Source organism: Trichosurus vulpecula, chromosome 8 (genome assembly GCF_011100635.1).
Source record: "Trichosurus vulpecula isolate mTriVul1 chromosome 8, mTriVul1.pri, whole genome shotgun sequence".
Classification (NCBI taxonomy): Eukaryota; Metazoa; Chordata; class Mammalia; order Diprotodontia; family Phalangeridae; genus Trichosurus; species Trichosurus vulpecula.
In genome coordinates, this window is record NC_050580.1 from 199,402,692 (window position 1) to 199,423,874 (window position 21,183).

At 38.0% G+C, this 21,183-nt stretch overlaps 1 protein-coding gene and 1 non-coding gene across 2 annotated transcripts in view; both read left to right on the forward strand.

The window, feature by feature from the left end:
• TRIM69 (tripartite motif containing 69) overlaps window positions 1-20,775 on the forward strand; it is a 37,486-nt gene extending 16,711 nt beyond the window's left edge. The window contains exons 5-7 of the mRNA XM_036736888.1: window positions 2,247-2,269; window positions 2,359-2,483; window positions 20,161-20,775. Of these exons, the coding sequence (XP_036592783.1) occupies window positions 2,247-2,269; window positions 2,359-2,483; window positions 20,161-20,723 (711 nt within the window). The 3' untranslated portion in view covers window positions 20,724-20,775. The remainder of the gene's footprint in view (window positions 1-2,246; window positions 2,270-2,358; window positions 2,484-20,160) is intronic.
• On the forward strand, window positions 14,315-14,422 carry LOC118830443. The gene has a single exon (XR_005009078.1). It is a non-coding gene; the product is annotated as a U6 spliceosomal RNA (small nuclear RNA).
• Window positions 20,776-21,183: the final 408 nt, after the last annotated feature.

The following is a 21,183-nucleotide window of genomic DNA, read 5'->3' on the forward strand; positions in this document are numbered from 1 at the left end:
GCAAACAAAGGTTAAGTGACTTGCTAGTGTCTGAGGCTGGATTTGAATTCGGGTCTCTCTGACTCCAGGCCCAGAGTTCTATCCACTATACCACCTAACTGGGGAAAAAAAAGTAGCTTAGTAAAACTAACCATCATTATTTATTTATTTATCAAGTTTTACTTCAGTGGCAAATTCTAGGCCAATCAGGTCTCAACATAGTCACAGGTGAGGTCTAATGAAAGTCCTTGCTCTTTTTTTTCCAAGGGAAAATATCAAATGATCTAGGGCAGACTTTATAGGTAAAAAGTCACAGAATCATAGATACCCCAAAAAAGATCATGCCTCCCCCAATTCACTAAAATAACCACAGCTTTAGCTGTGTAATTTTCTAGGAGAAAAGCAGGCCACTGCTTTCTCCTTTGTACCCAAGCCAATGCTCTGCTAACACCTTCCTAGTTATGGAGATAGGAAACCCAAATTCATTAACAGTAATTTTAAATGTATTTAATCATAATTTTTATTGTTATTTTTGTTTAAAGGAGTTTAATACGCTTGTTCCTAATCTCATCACAAATCAGGATGCACCAAATTGAACTTCACAGCTCCTACTCATTCTCCATTGCTCAAAGCAGAATAATGGAGAATGACTAAAATGCCCTTTGAACTTTTTAGTCAGTCAATACTAGTCATATTTCTACCACCAGGAGTAACTATCCTGTGGCTGGTGTCCTTGTAATGGTTCTTACTCATCAACCAACCAACCAACCAACCAACCAATCAACAAGCTTTTATTAAGTACCTTTAGGTGCCAGGCACAATCCCAGGATGCTGGTGATACAAATACAATGAATGAAAAAATCCCTACTGTCAAGTAGTTTGTATTTTAATCAGAAGACAACAAATACCAATAATATTTATATATAGAATAGATAGGAAGAGGAAAATACAAATAAACACAAATAGTTAAATACAAAGTAGTTAGAGAGAAATAATGGCTGGGGGATCAGGAAAGGTTTCATGTAGAAAGGGGATGTATGACATGGAAATGAGAATGGAATACATGTCATGCACAGTGAAGGCCATTTTGGCTGGATTGTGGAAGAGAGGGAGAGATCTAAGAAAAGGCTGGAAAGATAGGTCGGTATCAGGTCGTCAATGGTTCTGAAAGCTAAAGAGTTTCTATTTTATCCTAGAGGCAATAGGGAGCCGCCGAACTTGATTGAATAGAGGAGTGACATGGTCAGATCTATGCTTCAGGAAAATCATTTTTGAAGCAGTATAGAGAAGTGCAGAGACACTTGAGGAAAAGGAGAATGGGTAGGAAGCTGAGAGGTGACAAGGGCCTGAACTAAGGTAGTGCCTGTGTGAGCAGAGAGAAGGGTTTGAATGTGAGAGCCAAGGAGATAGAAACGTCAATATTTGGCAGCAGTGGATAGTGGGGTGAGGGAGAATAAAGAGTCAAGGATAATTAAGTCTACAAATTCGGGTAACTAGAAGAATGATGGTGCCTTTGAGAGAAAAAATAAACAAGTATGGAAGAGGTTTGGGAGGGGTTCTGTTTTGGACAAGTTGACTTTGAGATGTCTCCAGGATATACTGTTTGGAACATCCAATAGGTTGTTGGTGAAGTGGTAAAGCGAGGAGACTTGGGGGCTGGATACATAGATCTCTAAGTCATTGGCAAAGTAATGATAAACCCATGAAAGCTGATGAGATCACCAGGAGAGAGAGAGTATAGATAGACAAAGGGGACCAAGACAGTGCCTTGGGAAATACCTGTAATTGGGGGATTGAATATCAATGACGAGATAGCAAAGAAGACTGAGAAGGAATAAGTCAAACAGATAGGGGAACCAGGAGAGAGAAGCATCATATATACCCAGAGGAGAGACAATCCAGGAGGGGAGAGTGGTTAATCAGCATCAAATGTAGCAGAGAAGTCAAGAAACATGAGACTGGCTGCTGGTGATAGAGGGTGTCTAAGTTCAGTGTTCAGTTTGAATTATTTCCTTCAGTACACTGCTAACTGGGGGAACCTTCAAAGGGAAACTAGTTGTTGCCTCATTTGCTCTGTGAAGTTAGGGATTCTCATCAAACATGTTAAACTTCTAGGCCAGACTGGAAAATAATAGATGTTTCTGGAACAGGAAAAGTTTATGAAGTATAAGAAGCATAGATAAGAGGCCTACATGACCAAACCCTGGTGGTGGCCAACATTACCCACAGAACTGCAGCTGATGTCTGTCTCTGTTTTCCTTTCTTAGGATATTACAGCCTTCTTAAGTAGGTAAGTATTACTTTTTTAGTGTTCTTATTGTCCTTACCAGGGCCTTTGATGACTGTCTAAGTCAAGAAGTGGTTTGTGTTCCCTTGCAGCTTGGAAAAAGGAATTGAAGTATTAACCCCCAGAGACTTCATTTGCAGGGAACTGAGCCTGGGGAAGTTCAAGGGCCCTATCCAGTACATGATGTGGAAAGAAATGGCATCCATCATCTGTCCAGGTACCAGGGGAGAGTGGCAATTTTTTTCCTGGGGCTGTTAATCCCTTATCTACCTGGGGTATTCTGCATGTTCCTACAATTTGTTCAGCCATTGTCCAATGGATAGGCACCTGCTGTTTTCAGTTCCTTGTTACTACAAAAAATGTTGCTAGAAACATGTATTATGTATGTATATTTGGAACTTTTCTTGTCTTTGGCCTTCTTAGGGTAGATGCCTAGTGGTAGTATTGCTGGATCAAATGGTATGTACAGTTTAGTGACTTTTTTTTGTGTTCCAGAATGGCTGGACCAATTTGCAACTCCTTCACTGATACCTGAGTGTATTTGTCTTCTCATAAACCCTCCAACACTTACCATTTTATCTTTTATAACTGACTGGTTTGAGGCTAGTCCTTTGGGGTGATTTAATTTGTATTTCTCTGTTATTAATTTGAAGTGCTCTTTCATAAAGTTGTTGAGAACTGCAATTCTTCCTTTCAAAGCTGCCTGTTCATATCCATGGATGACTTATGTAGTGGGAAATGGCTCTTGTTCACATATGTTTGTGTGGTTGCTGCCCTAAATCTGCTCCCCGTCTCTAGGCTCATGGCCTATCTCAGCAGGAACAAGAGCCTTTGGGTCAGAGACTCTAGGGTGGATACCTAGCTGGGAGCCTTCATTCCTCATCCTTGTCAGGAGAGAGGTCCTCACTTGCCTGGCCTCTGTGCTTTTTATTGCCTTGTCTCTGTTATGTACCAGCCTAGTTTACTTTCAGTCTGAATGCACTAGCAGTTCACCCTATGCAGCAGTAGTGCTTTCTTTACCCTCTTGGTGAGCTTTCTCTAGAACCCATTGAGTTAACAGCGGGAACCTACTGCCAGTCCCAGAAAGAGAAAGGACTCCCCATACACGCTCAATAGGGCTCTGACAACAAGGAGTCAGGCAGTATCTCACCGATCTGATTCTGCTGACCATGAATGCTATAGGCTGAGCTCCAAAACCAGTGCCCTTTTCGTTTAGGTTTGATGATGGGACAAAATGAGGTACTCACAAGGCACTGAACATTTAACAAAAGAATAATTTTATTTTGCCCTAATACAGCAAGGATATGCGACAAGGTGGCACTCAGCTTCTCTGGGTGTGGCTGCTCCCTTGTCTCCATCTGGAAACATGTCTTGAGAAGCAGTGACTCCCAGACTAGGAAGCTACATAAGGAAACTGCTTTCCTATCACAAATTGAAATTGTCCATATTTCTTCTACGATCACCTCTATCCCTTGGTTAAAAAGTCTCTCCCCAGCCACAGCTATGCACAGTACCTCTAGTATTTTTTTTTAATGATTTGATCTGACTATTCATTTGTTAGGAACATACCTATGAAAGAGATTGCTTGAATTTCTTTTTTTTTATTTTTCTATTTTTTAAAATTATTTTTAGTTTTCAACATTCATGAGTTACAAAATTTCTCCCCATCTCTACCCTCACCCCACTCCAAGATGGCATGTATTCTGATTGTCCCTTTACCCAGTCTGCCCTCCCTCCTATCACCCCACTCCCCACCCTCTTGTCCCATTTCCCCTTACTTTCTTGTAGGGCAAGACAGATTTCTTTACCCCACTGCCTGCATATCTTATTTCCCAGTTGCATGTAAAAACAATTTTAAAATTATTTTTCAACATTTGTCTTTAGAACTTTGAGTTCCAAATTCTCTCCCTTCTTCCCTCCCCACCCACCCTTGTTGAGAAGGCAAGCAATTCAATACAGGTTATATATGTATCGCTATGATTGCTTGAATTTCTAAAGAACGTTGTAGGCTATAATTTTTTCTGCAGGAGCTGCACAAAACTCTCATTTCTATTTGCTGGTATCAAATTCAATTCTGTTTGATTAGAACTTACTTTGAGAGCAGCAGGGTAATAGGCCTGGGGTAGAGGTGGGGGTAGAAAGCAAAATTCAAATAAGAAAGTCTCTACTCTTCCAGACTTTACCTTCTAATATTGATATACACAAAGCTATAATACATAAAGACTTAAGACAAGAGTATATAATTCTTGTCCCAAACCTATATACATTTATACTTATTCATTGGATTAATTATCCAACAGTATGTCATAATGGAGACAACAGGAATTTTATACCCATTTAATTTTTCCAGTTTGTATATTTTTTGAGTAATCATGGATCTCAGTTGTGAGTCCCTATGCTGTTTTGGGATTTGACATAACCAGCACAACATCATTCACATACAGGTACATGTTGAGAATCTCACTATCTATAAATAATCCTTCCACTTGGACCTTATATAAGGCATCCTCCAAGGCACTAGTGAACATCTTTGCAAAGTCTCCCTGTTTTATGCCTCACTTACAATCTGCTAGATGATGAGTTGGGTATAGAGCCAAATAGGAGGAAGAGACAGGGATGAAATGCATTATGATGCGAACTGTTTCCTCATACAAAAACTCATCTCTTTAATACAGATATTTTAGCAATGTTCTATGGTTGTGAATGGTGGGAGCTCACAATTTCTGAGGAATTTAAATTGTGAGCAACCCAAGGGGCAACAGAAATCTGCACAATGAGTTCAAATACGCTGTAGTATATTTCCAATGATGACCTATACACCGGAAGGGTTGGTCATATTGAGTTTAAGATGTCTACTGGACATCCAGTTTGAAATGTCTGAAAAACATGGAGATGCGAGGTAGGTCAGCAAAGAGGTTAGGAAAGGATAGACAGATTTTGAGAATCATCAGCACAGAGATGGTAATTAAATCCATGGGAGGCAATAAGACCAAATGAAGCAGTACAGAGGGAGAAGAGAAGAGGACCCAGAACAGAACCCTATGGGACACCTACAATTAAGAGGGTGAGATCTGGATGAAGCTCCAGTAAAGGAGACTAAGAAGGAGCAGTCTGATAGGTAGGAGGTATGAAGAGGTTTAGGATATTCGACAAGGGATGGAAAGGTTTTGAAGAGTCACTGTGGAGAATGGGACAGTGAGATGATAAGGGAGGTATAGTAGTACCGTAATAGCTTTTTGTGGTTCTTTTTTTTGTTTGCTCATTCTTCCAGAAAACTTTCTGACTCAGATTTGAATCTAGGGACTGAGCTATGTGCACATTTGGAGGGAAGGTCTGGGCTGGTCCTTTTGTTGCCTTCTTAAGGATATAGAATAGCGTGTTGGGTGTCCAGGTGTCCAGGATCTCAGGAACAGGATCTCAGATCTGCAAGCTTTTAGTGCTCCCAAATTGGTCTCATCCAGGATGTGACATGTAAAAAGTTCAAAAGATATAGTTTCTGGGAAATTAATCATTTTATTAATCATGCAAGAATAGTTAATAAAAAGGTCAGTGGCACTCTCAAATGCCAAAGACCATGGAACTCACTCAATGTTGGGTGTTCCTGAGGGTAGCAATCAACTCTGATTGGTTAATAAGTAATGAGAAAATGAATATTATAATTAAAGGTATATTTATAATGAGAGGTGAATATTATAATGAATATTATACTAATGAGGGTCTAGGGAACTTGACTCTGACCACTCAATCTTGGTCAAAGAGACTTGCCTATAAACATATCTATACTTATATCACCTAGGGTAATCCAGACCAGCACATTATAGGGTCGCGACCCACAGTTTAAGAAGTGCTGAAGGGGTTGTAAATGGAAAAAGTTTTAAGAAGCCCCGCTCTAGACAAAAGGGGGAATGCACTTTTACCCAAACTTCTCTAAGGAAAACATAATGGGCTGGAATCCATCAATTCACCTAAACTAAAATTTCTTTACCTTTTGATCAGATTTGGGTTTTCCAGTTGGAATAGTTTTGCCCAAGATTTCATCTTTTTATGAGCCCTGCACTTCAAAAGCTGCCCAAATAATCTAAAGGGGCTGGTTTCTAAATGAGGAAAGAAAAGGGAAAAGCCTTAGTCCTAACTCAATAACTGGCTATTAATATGGGAGAGAAATAATAATTTCTCTCAAGGGCAAAGTCTAATTACTGCCTTCTTCATTCCCCTGCCCTACCCTCTTTATGCTTTGCCTTCTGGAACAGCATATTCCAAGCCCTTTGCTTCTTTACTGTGGTAGCTGTTAAATCTTGTATGATCTAACTGTGGTACCATGGTACTAGAATTATTTCTTTCTGATTTAAGTATTTTCTTCTTGACCTATGAACTCTGGAATTTGGCTATAATATTTCTGGGAGTTTTCATTTTGGGATTTCTTTCAGGAGGTAATCAATAGATTATTTCAGTTTCTATTTTGCCTTCTTGTTCTAAGATATCTGGGTAGTTTTCCTTTATGATTTCTTGAAATATGATGTTTAGGCTTTTTAAAAATCTTTTTTCCTATATTTCACATTTTCTATTTTTTATTCTTTTTGCTTTGTTTTATTGGTTCTTGATGTTTTATGAAATCTTTTTTTCCTCTTTTAAAAATCTTCTTTAGTTCCTCTAGGAATTCCTGTTGGTCTTGTGTCTAATCTGCAGCTTTTTTGAGGCTTTGTAGATGTTTTCAAGTCATTGTCTTCTAGCATTTTTAATGGTCAGGTTTTTTTTTGTTTCGTTTTCTGTTTGCTCATTTTCCCAGTCTATTTCTTGACTTTGGACTTTCTGGTAAAATTGATCTTTGCTCACTTCTGTGAGTTTGGGTGAGAGAGGCAGGGAGGAATATCTGGCTAAAGCCTCTGTCCTTTATGAGTTTCTGTTGCCTTTACAACTCTGTAGGTATCTCTAAGATTTCAGTGCTTCCAAAGTGGTGTGAACCAGGGAAAGGTCTGGTCATTTTGCCTCCTGGTCTGTGCTCTGGTCCTTACCCCTACTACTTTGTGACTATGGTCATTCCTCTCTGCCCTGGAACTGTGCAATGGGTGACAGAGCAGCTAAATGGCATCTGATTCTGCACTCAGTAATAGTATAGGGATCCTTTGGGATCTCTTTCTGATCAACTGTCCCCTTACCATTCCCAGGAGTTTTTCTGCTCCTGCTGCTGCCACCCTACAGCTCAAAGCAGGCCTGCTGTGCTATACTCCCAGCCAGCCCCCAACCAAGTGTTTGCAAACTTCTCCTATATCACTAAGCTGCCCTGGGCTAGAAAAATGACTCACTGTAACTGTTTGTTAGTTTTCCTGCTCATTTGGTTTGATTAATCATTTGCATTTAAAAAAAAGTTGATGTAGAATGGGTATATTGGGAGAGCTCAACAAAGTGCTGACTTCACTCTGCTATCTTGGCTTTGCCTCTTTATCAGTGACTCTGGAAAAGGCATAGATGGTATGCTTACCAAATTTGTGGATAACAAAGCTAGAAGGGAGAGCTAACCACAACAGAAGAGAGTCAGAATCTAAAAAGATCTTAACAAGTTAGAGCATTGGGATGAATCTAATAAGGTTAAACTCAACAGGGATAAATGTAAAGTCTTGTACCTGGGTATAAAAAAAATCAACTTCACAAGTATAAATTGGGGTAGGTATATGTGTAGATGGCAATTCTGAAAAAAGTCATGAGGTTTTAGTAGATTGAAAACTCAATATGAATTAGCAGTATGATATGGTAGCCAAAAAAGTTTAATGTGATTTGGGGCAGCATTAAGAGGAGCATAGCTTCCAAGAATTGGGAAATGACAGGCCCCTTACAACCTGTTTTTGTTAGATCTTATCTATGATATTATGCTCAGTTCTAGGTACCACAATTTAAGGACAATAATTAACTGAAGTGTATCCAGGAACGGAGCAACCAGGATGGATGGTTAAGAGCCTTGAGTTAATGTCATATGAGAATGGGTTGAAAGAACTAAGGATGTTTAGCCTAGAAAAGGGAAAATGAGGTAGAAAGTTGTTGGTGAGAGGGGGATCACATCTGTTTTCAAGTATTTGAAAGGTCACTGTCTGTCATGTTGAGGTCAGATTATATTTAGGTTTTATATCAAAAGAAAACTTCCTAACAATTAGTGGTGTCCAAAATGAAAAAAGCTGCCACTAAAGGCAGTGGGTTGGGGGTCTTTATGCAGTGGCTAGACAACCACTTGTTGGGTGTGTTATAGTGAAGACTCTTTTCATGCATGGATCGGACAAGATGTCCATTGAAGTCCTTTCCAATTTTCTATATGTAAATAACAGAGAATTTTTATATAAAACTGTGGATCTCTGTTATATACATCTTTAAAAAAACCCTATGTAACAAATTAAATGTTAGTTCCAAAGCTGTCCTGCTTATCTGTCTCCTTCTGTAATAACTTCAGTTTTCTTCTGTGCATTTAAAGAAATCTGTTGCATGTTCTGTGCTTTTTTTTCTGTTCATATAATTACTACCAGTATTCCCCTCTACTCCCCCAAACTACTCTCTTTTGTAACAAGTAAGCATAATCAAGCAAGACAAGTCCATGCCAAGGCCATATTCATCACCAATCCAAGACTCCAGATGTGTGCTTCACTACTGGTCTTTTAGAGGAATGGTTGATAATAGCAATGATCAGAGTTCTTAAGTCTAAGTTGTTTTTCTTTAGAATATTATAGTCATTGTATAATTTCCCTGACTCTGCCCGCTTCATTTTGCATCAGTTCACATAATTTCTGCCAGGTTTCTCTGAATTTGTTATTTTTTGTACTGCAAAAATATTCCATCATTCTGATATATTCATGCATCATAATTTGTTCAGCTGTTTCCCAGGTGATGGGCATCCTTCTAGCTTTCATTTCTTTGGTATCACAAAAAAGTGCTAGATGGATCCTCAATTTCCAATTCTTTGTCATCACCAAAAGAGCTGCTCTAAATATTTTTATACATATAGGTCCCTTTTAAAAAAAAATCTCTTTGGGATATAGATCTAGTAGTGATATTGCTGGGTCAAAAGGCATGCACAGTTTTATAGCCCTTTGGGCATAGTTCCAAATTGCTTTCCAGAATGGTTGAATCAGTTCACAACTCCACTAGCAGTGCATTAGTGTCCCAATATTCCCACATCCCTTCCAACATCCAACATTTTCCTTTTCTGGCATATTCACCAGCCTTATAGGTATAGGTCCCCCAGGACTTAAATCCAAGGCACCCTGGCTTTTCTGGACTTCCTTCTATGCGGCTGGTCGAAATATCCTGACTGAAATACTGGCTCCAATATCACCATGGCTGGAACTCTCAGATCTGGTGGGTCCAGTTGGGATAATCAACAGGCACTGACGAGAAACTGAAAAATGAAATTTAACAGAAACAAAAACTCGCAGGCCCATTTCTTGAAGCTGGGGTAAATGAGGGAGCAGAGGAAGTCCTTTCCCTCTCTCTTTGCTCTGTGGGTGAGATGAATCTTCAGCCTCTGGATATAGCAGGCAAGAATTCAAGCTAGAAGAGAGCACACAGTTTCAGTCTGGCCACTTTTTAAAATACAGTGTCTTTGGCTATACAGCCAATTAAAGAAGGCTACCATGCAGAGTGCCTCAATCTGAGATGGTCTAGGTGTGCCTAGGCAAGCCCCTCCTCCAAAGTCACATGTAGTTACAGTCAATGCATATCTAATAGTTCTATTTCTACTGCTCTCACTTTATATCACGTCACAAGGGTCTTTTCATGTTTCCCTGTATCAAGCAATCAACAAGCATTTTTAAAGACTATAGTTGCAAAATAGTTCAGTGTAGTGAATAGAGAGCTGGTGTCAAAATCTGGAAGATTTAGGCTTAACTCTTGCCTCTCATACATATTGACTGTGTCACCCAAGGCATCCCTCAACATTCCAGTGCCCCAGGCAACTCTAAGACTACAAATTGCAGAGAAACTACCAATCAGAATTGATAAAAGAATTTCCTTATCTAGAGATTCCTACAAAGATGAAAATCACAAGTCTAGACCAAAAAGAAGAAAAAAAAAGAAAAAAGTACCAGGCATTGGGGGCACAAAGAGAAAAGCAAAATAGTCCCTGTCCCTCAAGAAGCTTACTTACATGTACCATATAATTTTTAATGGAATTATAATATTCCATTCACAACAATACAATAATTCGTTCATCCATTCTCCAGTTGTTGGACCATTGATCAGTTCTGGAGTATTAGGAAAATTAGTACTAAAAAGTGAAGTAACACTTTCTCCAGAAAGACTTCCTTAATATCTTCTTAACTCCAAACCTCTAGTTTTACATCTAGTCCAAACATCTCCCTCAAAAAAATGTTTAATTACTGCATTTATCAGTACCAACTTTAAAATTTTTAATGTTAATTTTAAGAAATTTTCTCTCCCACTTCATTAAAAAATTAAAAACCTATCTAATAAATAGCACTGTTGCTGTTCAGTCATTCAATTGTGTCCTACTCTTTGTGACCAATAGCACACCAATACAGTCCATGGGGAGCCAAGATGGCAGAGAGAAGCCAGGGAGTTGCCTGAACTCTCCCCATTTTCCTTTGGAAATAACATTAAATCAAGCGTCTAAGAGAATTTTGGAGCAACAGAATTCACTAAAAGATAAGAGTGAAACAATTTTCTAGCCCAAGATAACTAAGAAGGACTTCAGGAAAGGTGTGTCTCACTTGGGTAAATAGGGAACAGGACTCAGTGCAGGTGGTGTCTGGGTAAGCCAGCGGGAGGCTCTTAGCCACAGCACAGATCAGCACCCAGAGCCCCGAAGTCCTGGCTTAGCAGGCCAGTGGTATAGCAGGCCAGCCGTGAGGCTTCCAGCCCCAGTGTAGGAGGCAAACTACCAGCCTTGGAACCCAGAGCACAACAGGCATGACTAGGCCAGGCCACCCTAGCGCAGTGGGCAAGCTGCCAGTCCCTGAGGCCCTGAAGCAGAAAGCTAGTGACCAGGAGCTTGGCCCCCAGTGCAGGAAGCTTGGGACAATGTCCTCATACCCCAGCAGTAGAGCTCAACTTTTTAAAATGAGAAAAAAAGAAGAGCCCTGACTGTAGAAAGCTATTATGGCAACAGGGAAGATCTAAACACAAACTCAGAAGAAGATGACAATGTCAAAATGTCTACATGCAAAGCCTCAAAAGGAAATATGAATTGGTCTTGAGCCCAAAAAGTCCCTTGGAAGAGCTCAAAAAGGATTTTAAAAATCAAGTAAGAGAGATAGAAGAAAAATTAGGAAAAGAAATCAAGAGAATTGCGAAAAAAGAGTCAACAGCTTGGAAAAGAAAGCATAAAAAGTGACTGGAGAAAACAACACCTTAAAAAATAGAATTGGCCAAATGGAAAGAAAATTCACTGAAGAAAACAACTCCTTTAAAAGTAGAATTGACTAAGTGGAAAAGGAGGCACAAAAGCTAACTGAAGAAAATAATTCCTTAAAAATTAGAATTGAGCAAATAGAAACTAATGACTCTATGAGACATCAAGAATCAGTCCAATAAAATCAAAAGAATGGAAAAAATAGAAGAAAATGTAAAATACCTCACTGGAAAAACAGCTGACTGGAAAATAGATTGAGGAGAGATCATTTAAGAATTACTGAAAATCATGATCATAAAAAGAGCCTGGACAGCATTCTTCAAGAAGTTATGAAGTAAAACTGCCCTGATATCCTAGATTCAGAGGATAAAATAGTCATTGAAAGAATCTACCAATCACCTCCTGAAAGAGATCCCAAAATGAAAACTCCAAGGAATATTGTAGCCAAATTCTAGAACCAGCAGGTCAAGGAGAAAATACTGCAAGCAGCCAGAAAGGAACAATTTAAATTATCAAGGAGCCACAGTCAGTATTACAAAGGACTTAGCAGCTTCTACATTAAATGATTAGATGGCTTGGAATATGATATTCCAGAAGGCAAAGGAATTGGATTACAACCAAGAATCAACTACCCAGCAAAACTGAGCATAATCTTCCGGGGTAAAAGATGGATATTCAATGAAATAGAGGACGTTCAAACTTTCCTGATGAAAAGACCAGAGGTGAACAGAAAATCTGATATTCAAATACAAGACTCAAGAGAGGCATAAAAAGGTAAACAGGAAAGAAAAAACCATGGTATTTGATAAGGTTAAACTGTTTACATCCCTACATGGGAAGATGATACTTATAACTCTTAAGAATTGTATCTCTATCAGGGCAATTAGAAGGAGTATACTTAGAGAGTATGGGTACAAGTTGACTTCGATATGATGATAAAATATTAATGGGTGAAAAATAAGATTGTACTGGGAGAAGAGAAAAGGGGGAGGCAGAGTGGGGTAAATTATATCACATGAAGAGGCATGAAAGACCTATTACAGTAGAGGGCAAGAAGGGAGGGGCTGCGCATTGTTTGAAACTTACACTCACTGGATTTGGCTCAAAGAGAACATAACATACACACTCAATTGGGTAAAGAAATCTATCTTACTCTATAAGGAAGTAGGAGGGGAAAAGAAAAAGGGGAGGGTGTGATAGAAGAGAGGGCAGATTGAGGGAGGTGGTGGTCAGAATCAAAACACTGGTGAGGAGAGACAGGGGGAAAGGAGAGAGAGAGAAATGTATAAATGGAAAAAATAGGATGGATGGAAATACATTTTTAATAATCATAACTGTGAATGTGAATGGGATGAACTCACCCATAAAATGGAAAGAGATAGCAGGATGGATTAAAAACCAGAATCCTACAATATGTTGTTTACAAGAAACACTTTTGAAGTACAGAGAGACACACAGAATAAAGGTAAAAGGGTGGAGCAGAATCTGTTATCCCTTCAGTTAACAAAAAAAAGCAGGAGTAGCAATCTTGATCTCAGATGAAGCAAAAGCAAAAAACAGATTTAATTAAAAGGGACAAGGAAGGAAACTACATCTTGCTAAAAAAGTAGCATAGACAATGAAGTAGTATACTAAACATATACACATTAAGTGGTATAGCATCCAAATTCTTAAAGAAGTTAAGAGAGTTACAGGAAGAAATAGACAGCAAAACTACTACTCAACTTCACCCCTCTCAGAACTATATAAATCTAGCCACAAAATAAACAAGAAAGAAGTTGAGGAGATGGACAGAATTTTAGAAAAGTTAAGATATGATTGACCTCTGGACAAAACTGAGTGGGGATAGAAAGGAATATACCTTTCTCTCAGTGGCACATGGCATCTATACAAAAACTGACCATGTATTAGAGCATAAAAAAATCACAATCAAATGCAGAAAGGCAGAAATATTAAACGCATCCTTTTTAGATCATGATGCAATAAAAAATTACATGTAATAAAGGGCAATGAAAAGATAGATTAAAAATTAGTTGGAAACTAAATAATCTAATCCTAAAGAATGAGTGGATCAAACAATAAATCACAGAAACAATAATTTCATCAAAGAGAATACCAACAGTGAGATAACATATCAAAGCAGTTCTTAGGAGAAATTTAATAATATCTAAATGCTTACATGAATAAAATAGAGAAAAAGCAGATCAATGAACCATGCATACAGTTTAAAAAGCTAGAAAAAGACAAATTAAAAAATCCCCAATTAAACACCAATTAGAAATTCTGAAAAGCAAAGGATTAATAAATTTGAAAGTAAGAAAACTATTGAACTAATAAAACCAAGAAAATAGATAAACCTTTTTGGTTAATTTGATTTTAAAAAAGAAAGAAGAAAATGAAATTACCAGTATCAAAAATGAAATGGGTGAATTTACCACCAATGAAGAGGAAATTAAGACAACTGTTAGGATCTAGTTTGCCCAACTGTATGCCAATAAAACTGACAATCTAGGTGAACTGAATGAACCTTTACAAAATTATAAATTACCCAGATTAACAGAAGAGGAAATAAAATACTTAAATAACCCCACTTTAGAAAAAGAAATTGAGCAAGCCATCAATGAACTCTCTAAGAAAAACTCTCCAGGACCAGATGGATTTACAAGTGAATTCTACCAAACATTTAAATAATTAATTCTGTGCTCACTTTGGCAACACATATACTAAAACTGGAATATTATAGGGAAGATTAGTATGGCCCCTGTACAAACGATGACACACGAATTCATGAAGTGTTCCATATTTTTACCTTGTACCTATTAGATTGGCAAACAGGACAGAAAAGGTAAATGACAAATGTTGGAGGGAATGTTGGAAAAATGAGACTCCAATGCACTGTCAGTAGAGTTGTGAATTGATTCAACCATTCTGTAGAGCAATTTGGAATTATGTCCCATGGGCTATAAAATCATGCATAGCCTTTGACCTAGCAATACTACTTGTAGGTCTGTAACCCAAAAGAGATAAAAAACAAAAAGGAATTTATAGCAGCTCTCCCAAGAAGATCAGGGGTGAAACAAGGATGCCTGTTATGACCACTATTATTAATATTATACTAAAAACGTTAGCTTTAGCAATACGAGAAGAAAAAGAAATTGAAGGAATTAGAATAGGCAATGAGGAAACAAAACTATCACTCTTTGCAGATGATATGATGGTATACTTAAAGAATCCTAGAGAATCAACTAAAAAAACTACTTGAAATAATTAGCAACTTTAGCAAAGTTGCAGGATATAAAATAAACTCACATAAATCATCAAAATTTATATATATTACCAACAAAACCCAACAGCAAGAAATAGAAAGAAAAATTTCATTTAAAATAACTGTAGACAATATAAAATATTTGGGAGTCTACTTGCCAAGACAAACCCAGGAACACAGCTACAAAATACTTTTCACACAAAGTCAGATCTAAATAACTGGCAAAATATCAATTGCTCATAGGTAGGCTGAGCTAATATAATAAAAATGACAATTCTACCTAAATTAATTTACTTATTTAGTGCCATACCAATCATTACATTGTAGAGCTAGAAAAAATAATAACAAAATCCATCTGGAAGAATAAAAGGGAATTAATGAAAAAAATGCAAAAGTGGGTAACCTGGCTGTACCAGATCTAAAACTATATTATAAAGCAGCAATCATCAAAACTATTTGGTACTGGCTAAGAAATACAGTAGTGGATCAGTGGAATAGATTTGATACACAAGACACAGTCGCAAATAATCTAGTAATAGTAATAGTAGTAATCTACTGTTTGATAAACCCAAAGACTCCAGCCTCTAGGATGAGAGCTCACTATCTGGTAAAAACTACTGGGAAAACTGGAAAATAGTATGGCAAAAACTAGGCACAGGCCAACATCTCACACCATATATCACAATAAGGTTAAAATGGGTACATGATTTAAACAAAATTTTGTTTAGACACCATAAGCAAATAAGGAGAGCGTAGAATAGTCTACCTGTCAGATTTATAGAGAAGGGAAGAATTCAGGACCAAACATGAGATAGAGAACATTATGAAATGCAAAAATAATTTTGACTGTATTAAATTATAAAGTTTTTCCACAAACAAAACCAAGGCAGCCAAGATTAGAAGGAAAGCAGAAAGATGGGGAACCATTTTTATAGCAAATGTTTCTGATAAAGGCCTCATTTCTCAAATATAGAGAGAACTGAGTCAAATTTATAAGAATACAAGTCATTCCCTAATTAATAAATAGTCAAAGGATATGAACAGGCAGTTTTCAGATGAGGAAGTTAAAGCTATTTAGAGACATATGAAAAAATGCTCTAAATCACTCTTATTTAAAACAACTCTGAGGTACCAAATAATTAAAAATGGAGGAGATGCCCATCAATTGGGGAATGGACAAACAAGTTGTGATATATGAATGTAATGAAATACTATTGTGCTATAAGAAATGATGAATAGGCAGATTTCAGAAACACCTGGAAAGACTTACATGAACTGATGCTGAGTAAAGTAAGCAGAACCAGGAGAATATTGTACACAGTAACAGCAACATTGTATGATGATCAACTATGATTGACTTAGTTCTTCTCAACAATACAACGATCCAAGGCAATTCCAAAAGACTCATGAAGGAAAATGCTATCCACATCCCAAGTAAGAACCATGGAGTCTAAATGCAGATTGAAGCATACTATTTTCACTTTTTTTTTGTTTTTCATGGCTTTTCCCTTTTTCTGTTTTTTCTTTCACAACATGACTAATGTGGGAATATATTTACAGGATTGCACATGTATTACCTATATTAGATTACTTGCCATTTTGGGGAGGGAGGAGGAGGGAGAAAAAATTTATTACTCAAAATTTTGTAAAAAATGAATTTTGAAAATTATCTGTACATGTAATTGGAAAAAATAAAATATTATTTAAAAAATATTGTCCATGGAGTTTTCTTGGCAAAGATACTGAAGTGGTTGGCCATTTCCTTCTCCAGTGGATTAAGGCAAACAAAAGTTAAGTAACTTGCCCTGGGTCACACAGCTAGTGAGTGTCTGAGGCTGGATTTGAACTCAGGTCTTCCTGACTCCAGACAGACCCAGTGCTCTATCCACTGACACCTAACTGCCTCCGATAAATATTGTAGTAAAGCAAAATAAATTCCCAGTTTGTCCATGTCAACAAAAAAAATGTGTCTCAATTTGTACTCTTGAGTCCATCACCTCTCTATCAGGAGGAGATTAGCATGCTTCATCACGAATCTTCTAGAATTATGGTTGCTCATTGTGTTGATCAGAGTTAAGTCTTCCAAAGTTGTATATCTTTACAATATTGTTTTTATTGTATAAACTGTTTTCCTGGTTCTGCTCATTTTGCCGTGCAACAGTTCATACAAATCTTTCCAGGTTTCTCTGAAATTCTCCTTTTCTTAGAACAATAGTATTGCATTCCATTTATATACTATATTCTGTTCAGTCATTCCCCAACTGATGGACTCTCCAATTCTTTGTCACAACAAATAAAGCTGCTATACATATTTGTGAGGAGGCTTCTCTGGGCATGCCTAGATTAACATGATGAGCTGGGGTAGCCTCCTTTGACAGGCTGTGTAGCTAGAACAGACTATGTCTTTAAACCAGCCAGACTGAGATAGACCCTTTTCCTACGTGTTCCTCCCAGCAGTACCTAGAGGGAAAAGATCAGTTTCCCCACAATGTGGTGCAATGAACTGAACAGGTGAGAGGTGAAGGAATTCCCCTGCTCTCCTTCTCCCCTTACCCCAACTCCTAGAGAAAGGCTTGGGGAGGGGTGGGTGTAATGTTTCTGTTATGTTTCGTTTGTCCTCAGTTTTAGGGGCCAGTGGTGATCACCATTGGACCCACCGGATCTAGGAGTTTGAGCCATAGTGACTTCAGATCCAATACTGCAGCCGGAATGTTGCAACTAGGGCAGCCCAGCAAGGAAGGGTGCCTAGAACCTGAGCCTGAAGGAGGTTTTGGATTTGGAACTGTGCTCTAAGGAACCAAGCTAAGCAGTGAATCTAATCCCCTACTCCTCCTCAGAGACCAAGGTGGTAAAAGGGGGGAGGGGATCTTATATTTACTAATACACCTTTGAAGAAATTATTCCTTTTAAAAGGTAATCTGTTAATGGCTAAATGGAATTGGGGCACAGAGGCCTGCCCCACGCTTGAGGGGAGAACCCTTGGTGGAGGCTGGAACCAATGGCAGAAAGCCTTGACACCCTAAACTCCCTTAAGGATACCAGAAAACTCTGGGAGAGGAATGAAAAGCAATCTGACATTTCAGGTGCTGAGAGCCAGGGTAGTCAATGTTACCTATTTTTGCACATATGGGTCCTTTTCTTCTTTCTTTGATTTCTTTGGGGTATATACCTTGCTGTGCTGTTGCTGGGTCAGAGTATGCATAGTTTAGCAAGGAACTTCACGGGCAAAGTTTCAATTTGCTTTCCAAAGGGGCTCAATCAATTCACAGCTCCACTAACAGGGCACTGAAGTATTTGTTTTCCTTCAGTCCCTTCAACATTTGTCACTTTGCTTTTTTGTCAACTTTGTCAATCTGATAGGTATGAGGTAAGAGTCTCAGAGTTGCTTTAATTGGCATTTCTATAATTATTAGTGATTTAGAGCATTTTTTTCCATTTAGTTATTATTTTGATTTCTTCCTTAGAAAACTGCCTCTTGGTATTATTTGACCATTTTTCTTAGGAAATAATGGTTCCTATTCTTATTAATTTGAATCAGTTCCTAATATGTTTTGGAAATAAAATCTTTATGGAAAAATTTGCTTCAAAGATTCCCCCCCATCTCCAGTTATGTTTCTTCTAATTTTAGCTGCATTGACTTCATGCAAAAACTTTTTTAAGTTTATATAATCAAAATTGTCCATTTACATTTTTTAATCCTTTCTTTAGTCAAGAACTCCTCCCTCTTTCCAGAGGTCCTTTCCTTGCTCCTCTAATTTATGATGTTATCCTTTATGTCTAAGTCATGCATCAGTTTAAAGCTTTTCTTGGCCTATAGTATGATAAGTTGGACTACACCTAATTTCTGACAGATTGCTTTCTAGATTAGCATTTATTTTTGCTGACAAGAGTTTTATTTATTAAATCATAAATTCCTTGAGGGTCAAGAGTGCACCTAATCTTTACTAAGAATTCCCAAATTCCTATTGTGGTACTACGGATACTAAAAAACAAACAAAAAAAAACCAAAAAAACCCCTCACACACAGACTAAATTTTTTTGGTTACATTTTAATTTCTGAACTGTCTTCCTCCTTCACCATCCTACCTACACTAGAGAAAGCCACCATTTGACAAAAATACACACACACACACACACACACGCACACACACACACACACACACACAACTTCTATTTATCAATTTTTTCTCCAGAGGTGAATAGCATCTTCCTTCCTCTGTAATTTATTTGTGTATGAATAACACTCAGAATTAATTAGTCATTCAGTTATTCTTCAAACAATATTGCTGTTACTATATACCACATTCTATTGGTTCTGCTCATTTCACTCTTCACTATTCCATGCCAGTTCCATGGTTTTCTAAAGTCAACCTGCTCATCATTTCTTACAACAGCACAGTAGCATTCCAACACAATCCTATACCACAATTTGTCTCACCATCCTCCAATTGATGGTATCCTCTCAATGTCCAATTCTTCGCTACCACAAAAAGAGCTGCTGTAAATTTTTTATGTTCTTTTCCTTTCTCCCCAGATACCTTGGGAAACATTCCCAACAGTGGTAATGCTGGGTCAAAGGATATCCACAATTTTATAACTCTTTGAGCATCTGGAATTCAAGATTGTTCTCCAAAATGGTTGTATCAGTTCACAATCCAGCCAATAGTGTATTAGTGTTCCGATTTTTCCACATTCCTTGCAACATTTATCATTTTCCCCTTCTATCATTTTAGCCAATCTGATAGGTTTGAGAAGATATCTCAAAGTTGTTTAAATGTGCCTTTCTCTAATCAATAATGATTTAAAGCATTTTTCATACGACTAGGTATAGCTTTGATTTTTTCATCAAAAAAATGCCTGTATTCTTTGGCCATTTTTCAATTGGAGAATGTCTCATATTCTTATAAATTTGACAAAGTTCTCTATATATTTGAGATATGAGACCTTTATCTAAGAAACTGTCTATAAAACTTTTCCCTTCGATTTTCTGCTTTCCTTAATCTTGGCTATGTTGGTTTTATTTGTACAAATCCTTTTTAAGGTAATCAAAACTATCCATTTTATATATCATAACGTTCTCTATCACTTGCTTATTCATAAATTCTTCTCCTGTTCATAAATCTAATAGGTCAGACTAACTTGCCTGACACTGTGTCTAGAAGTGTATGCCACATTAGGAGGGGAGATGATGTATTTGTGCCATTTTATTAGCTAGGCTAGTTACATTCACCTCTAGCCAGCCTTCTTCTTGCCCTAAATTGTCTTTATTTTTTCCCCTAGGCCTTTCTCTGATAACTCTGGATCCCAGAACAGCTCACCCAAATTTGGTGATATCTGAAGATAGAACCAGTGTGTGCCATGGTGACGTTAAGCAGATGATTCCTGACAATCCAGAGCGGTTTGACTCAAGTGTGGCTGTGCTTGGTTTAGAAGGCTTCACCAAAGGAAAATGGTACTGGGAGGTAGAAGTAGCCCGGAAAACCAAATGGACAGTGGGAGTGGTCAGAGAGTCAATCAATCGGAAGGGCTGTTGTCCTCTGACTCCTATGGATGGGTTCTGGCTCCTCCGGCTAAGGAACCATGTTGAACTAAAGGCTCTAGATGTGCCCTCCTTCAGTATGGTGCTGAAATGCAGCCTTAACCAGGTGGGCATATATGTAGATTATGAGGGGGGACAGGTGTCCTTTTATAATGCTGAAGACATGTCTCACATTTATACCTTCAGCAGCACCTTTACTGAAAAACTACTCCCCTACTTCTGCCCCTGTCTGAATGATTCTGGAGATAACCTAGAGCCTCTGAGCATCATTCACCCCTTTGGCACAAGCTCAGCCAAGCAGTAATGCTGCTTTGTTGGTTCGGAGCTTTATTAAAGTTACCGGTGCGGTTTCTTGGATTTGTGACTCATTTCTTACTTCATCCTTCTCTCTCTGTCTCCCCACTTGATTGGAACCACAGTCAACAACTGTAGTAGAAACCTGACAAATCTAGTTTCACTCTTTAAAGTTTACATCACAATTGTATTGCAATCATAAAATACGGAGCTAGCAAGTTAAATAGTCCAATCCATTCATTAACATATATTCCTACTGCATAAAAAAAAACCCAGAAAAATAGTCATTCAGCTCTGATTTGAAGATCTCTATGATATATTTAATTTTGGGGCACTTTCCCACCTCCACTTTTCACATATCCCCAAGCACTCAGTGCCTTCTGATAAGACACCCCCCCCCTACCCCCACACACTATAACACACTATCTGGGCCTGGTTCTCCCTGGGAAATGCCTCCATTGTCCAAATTA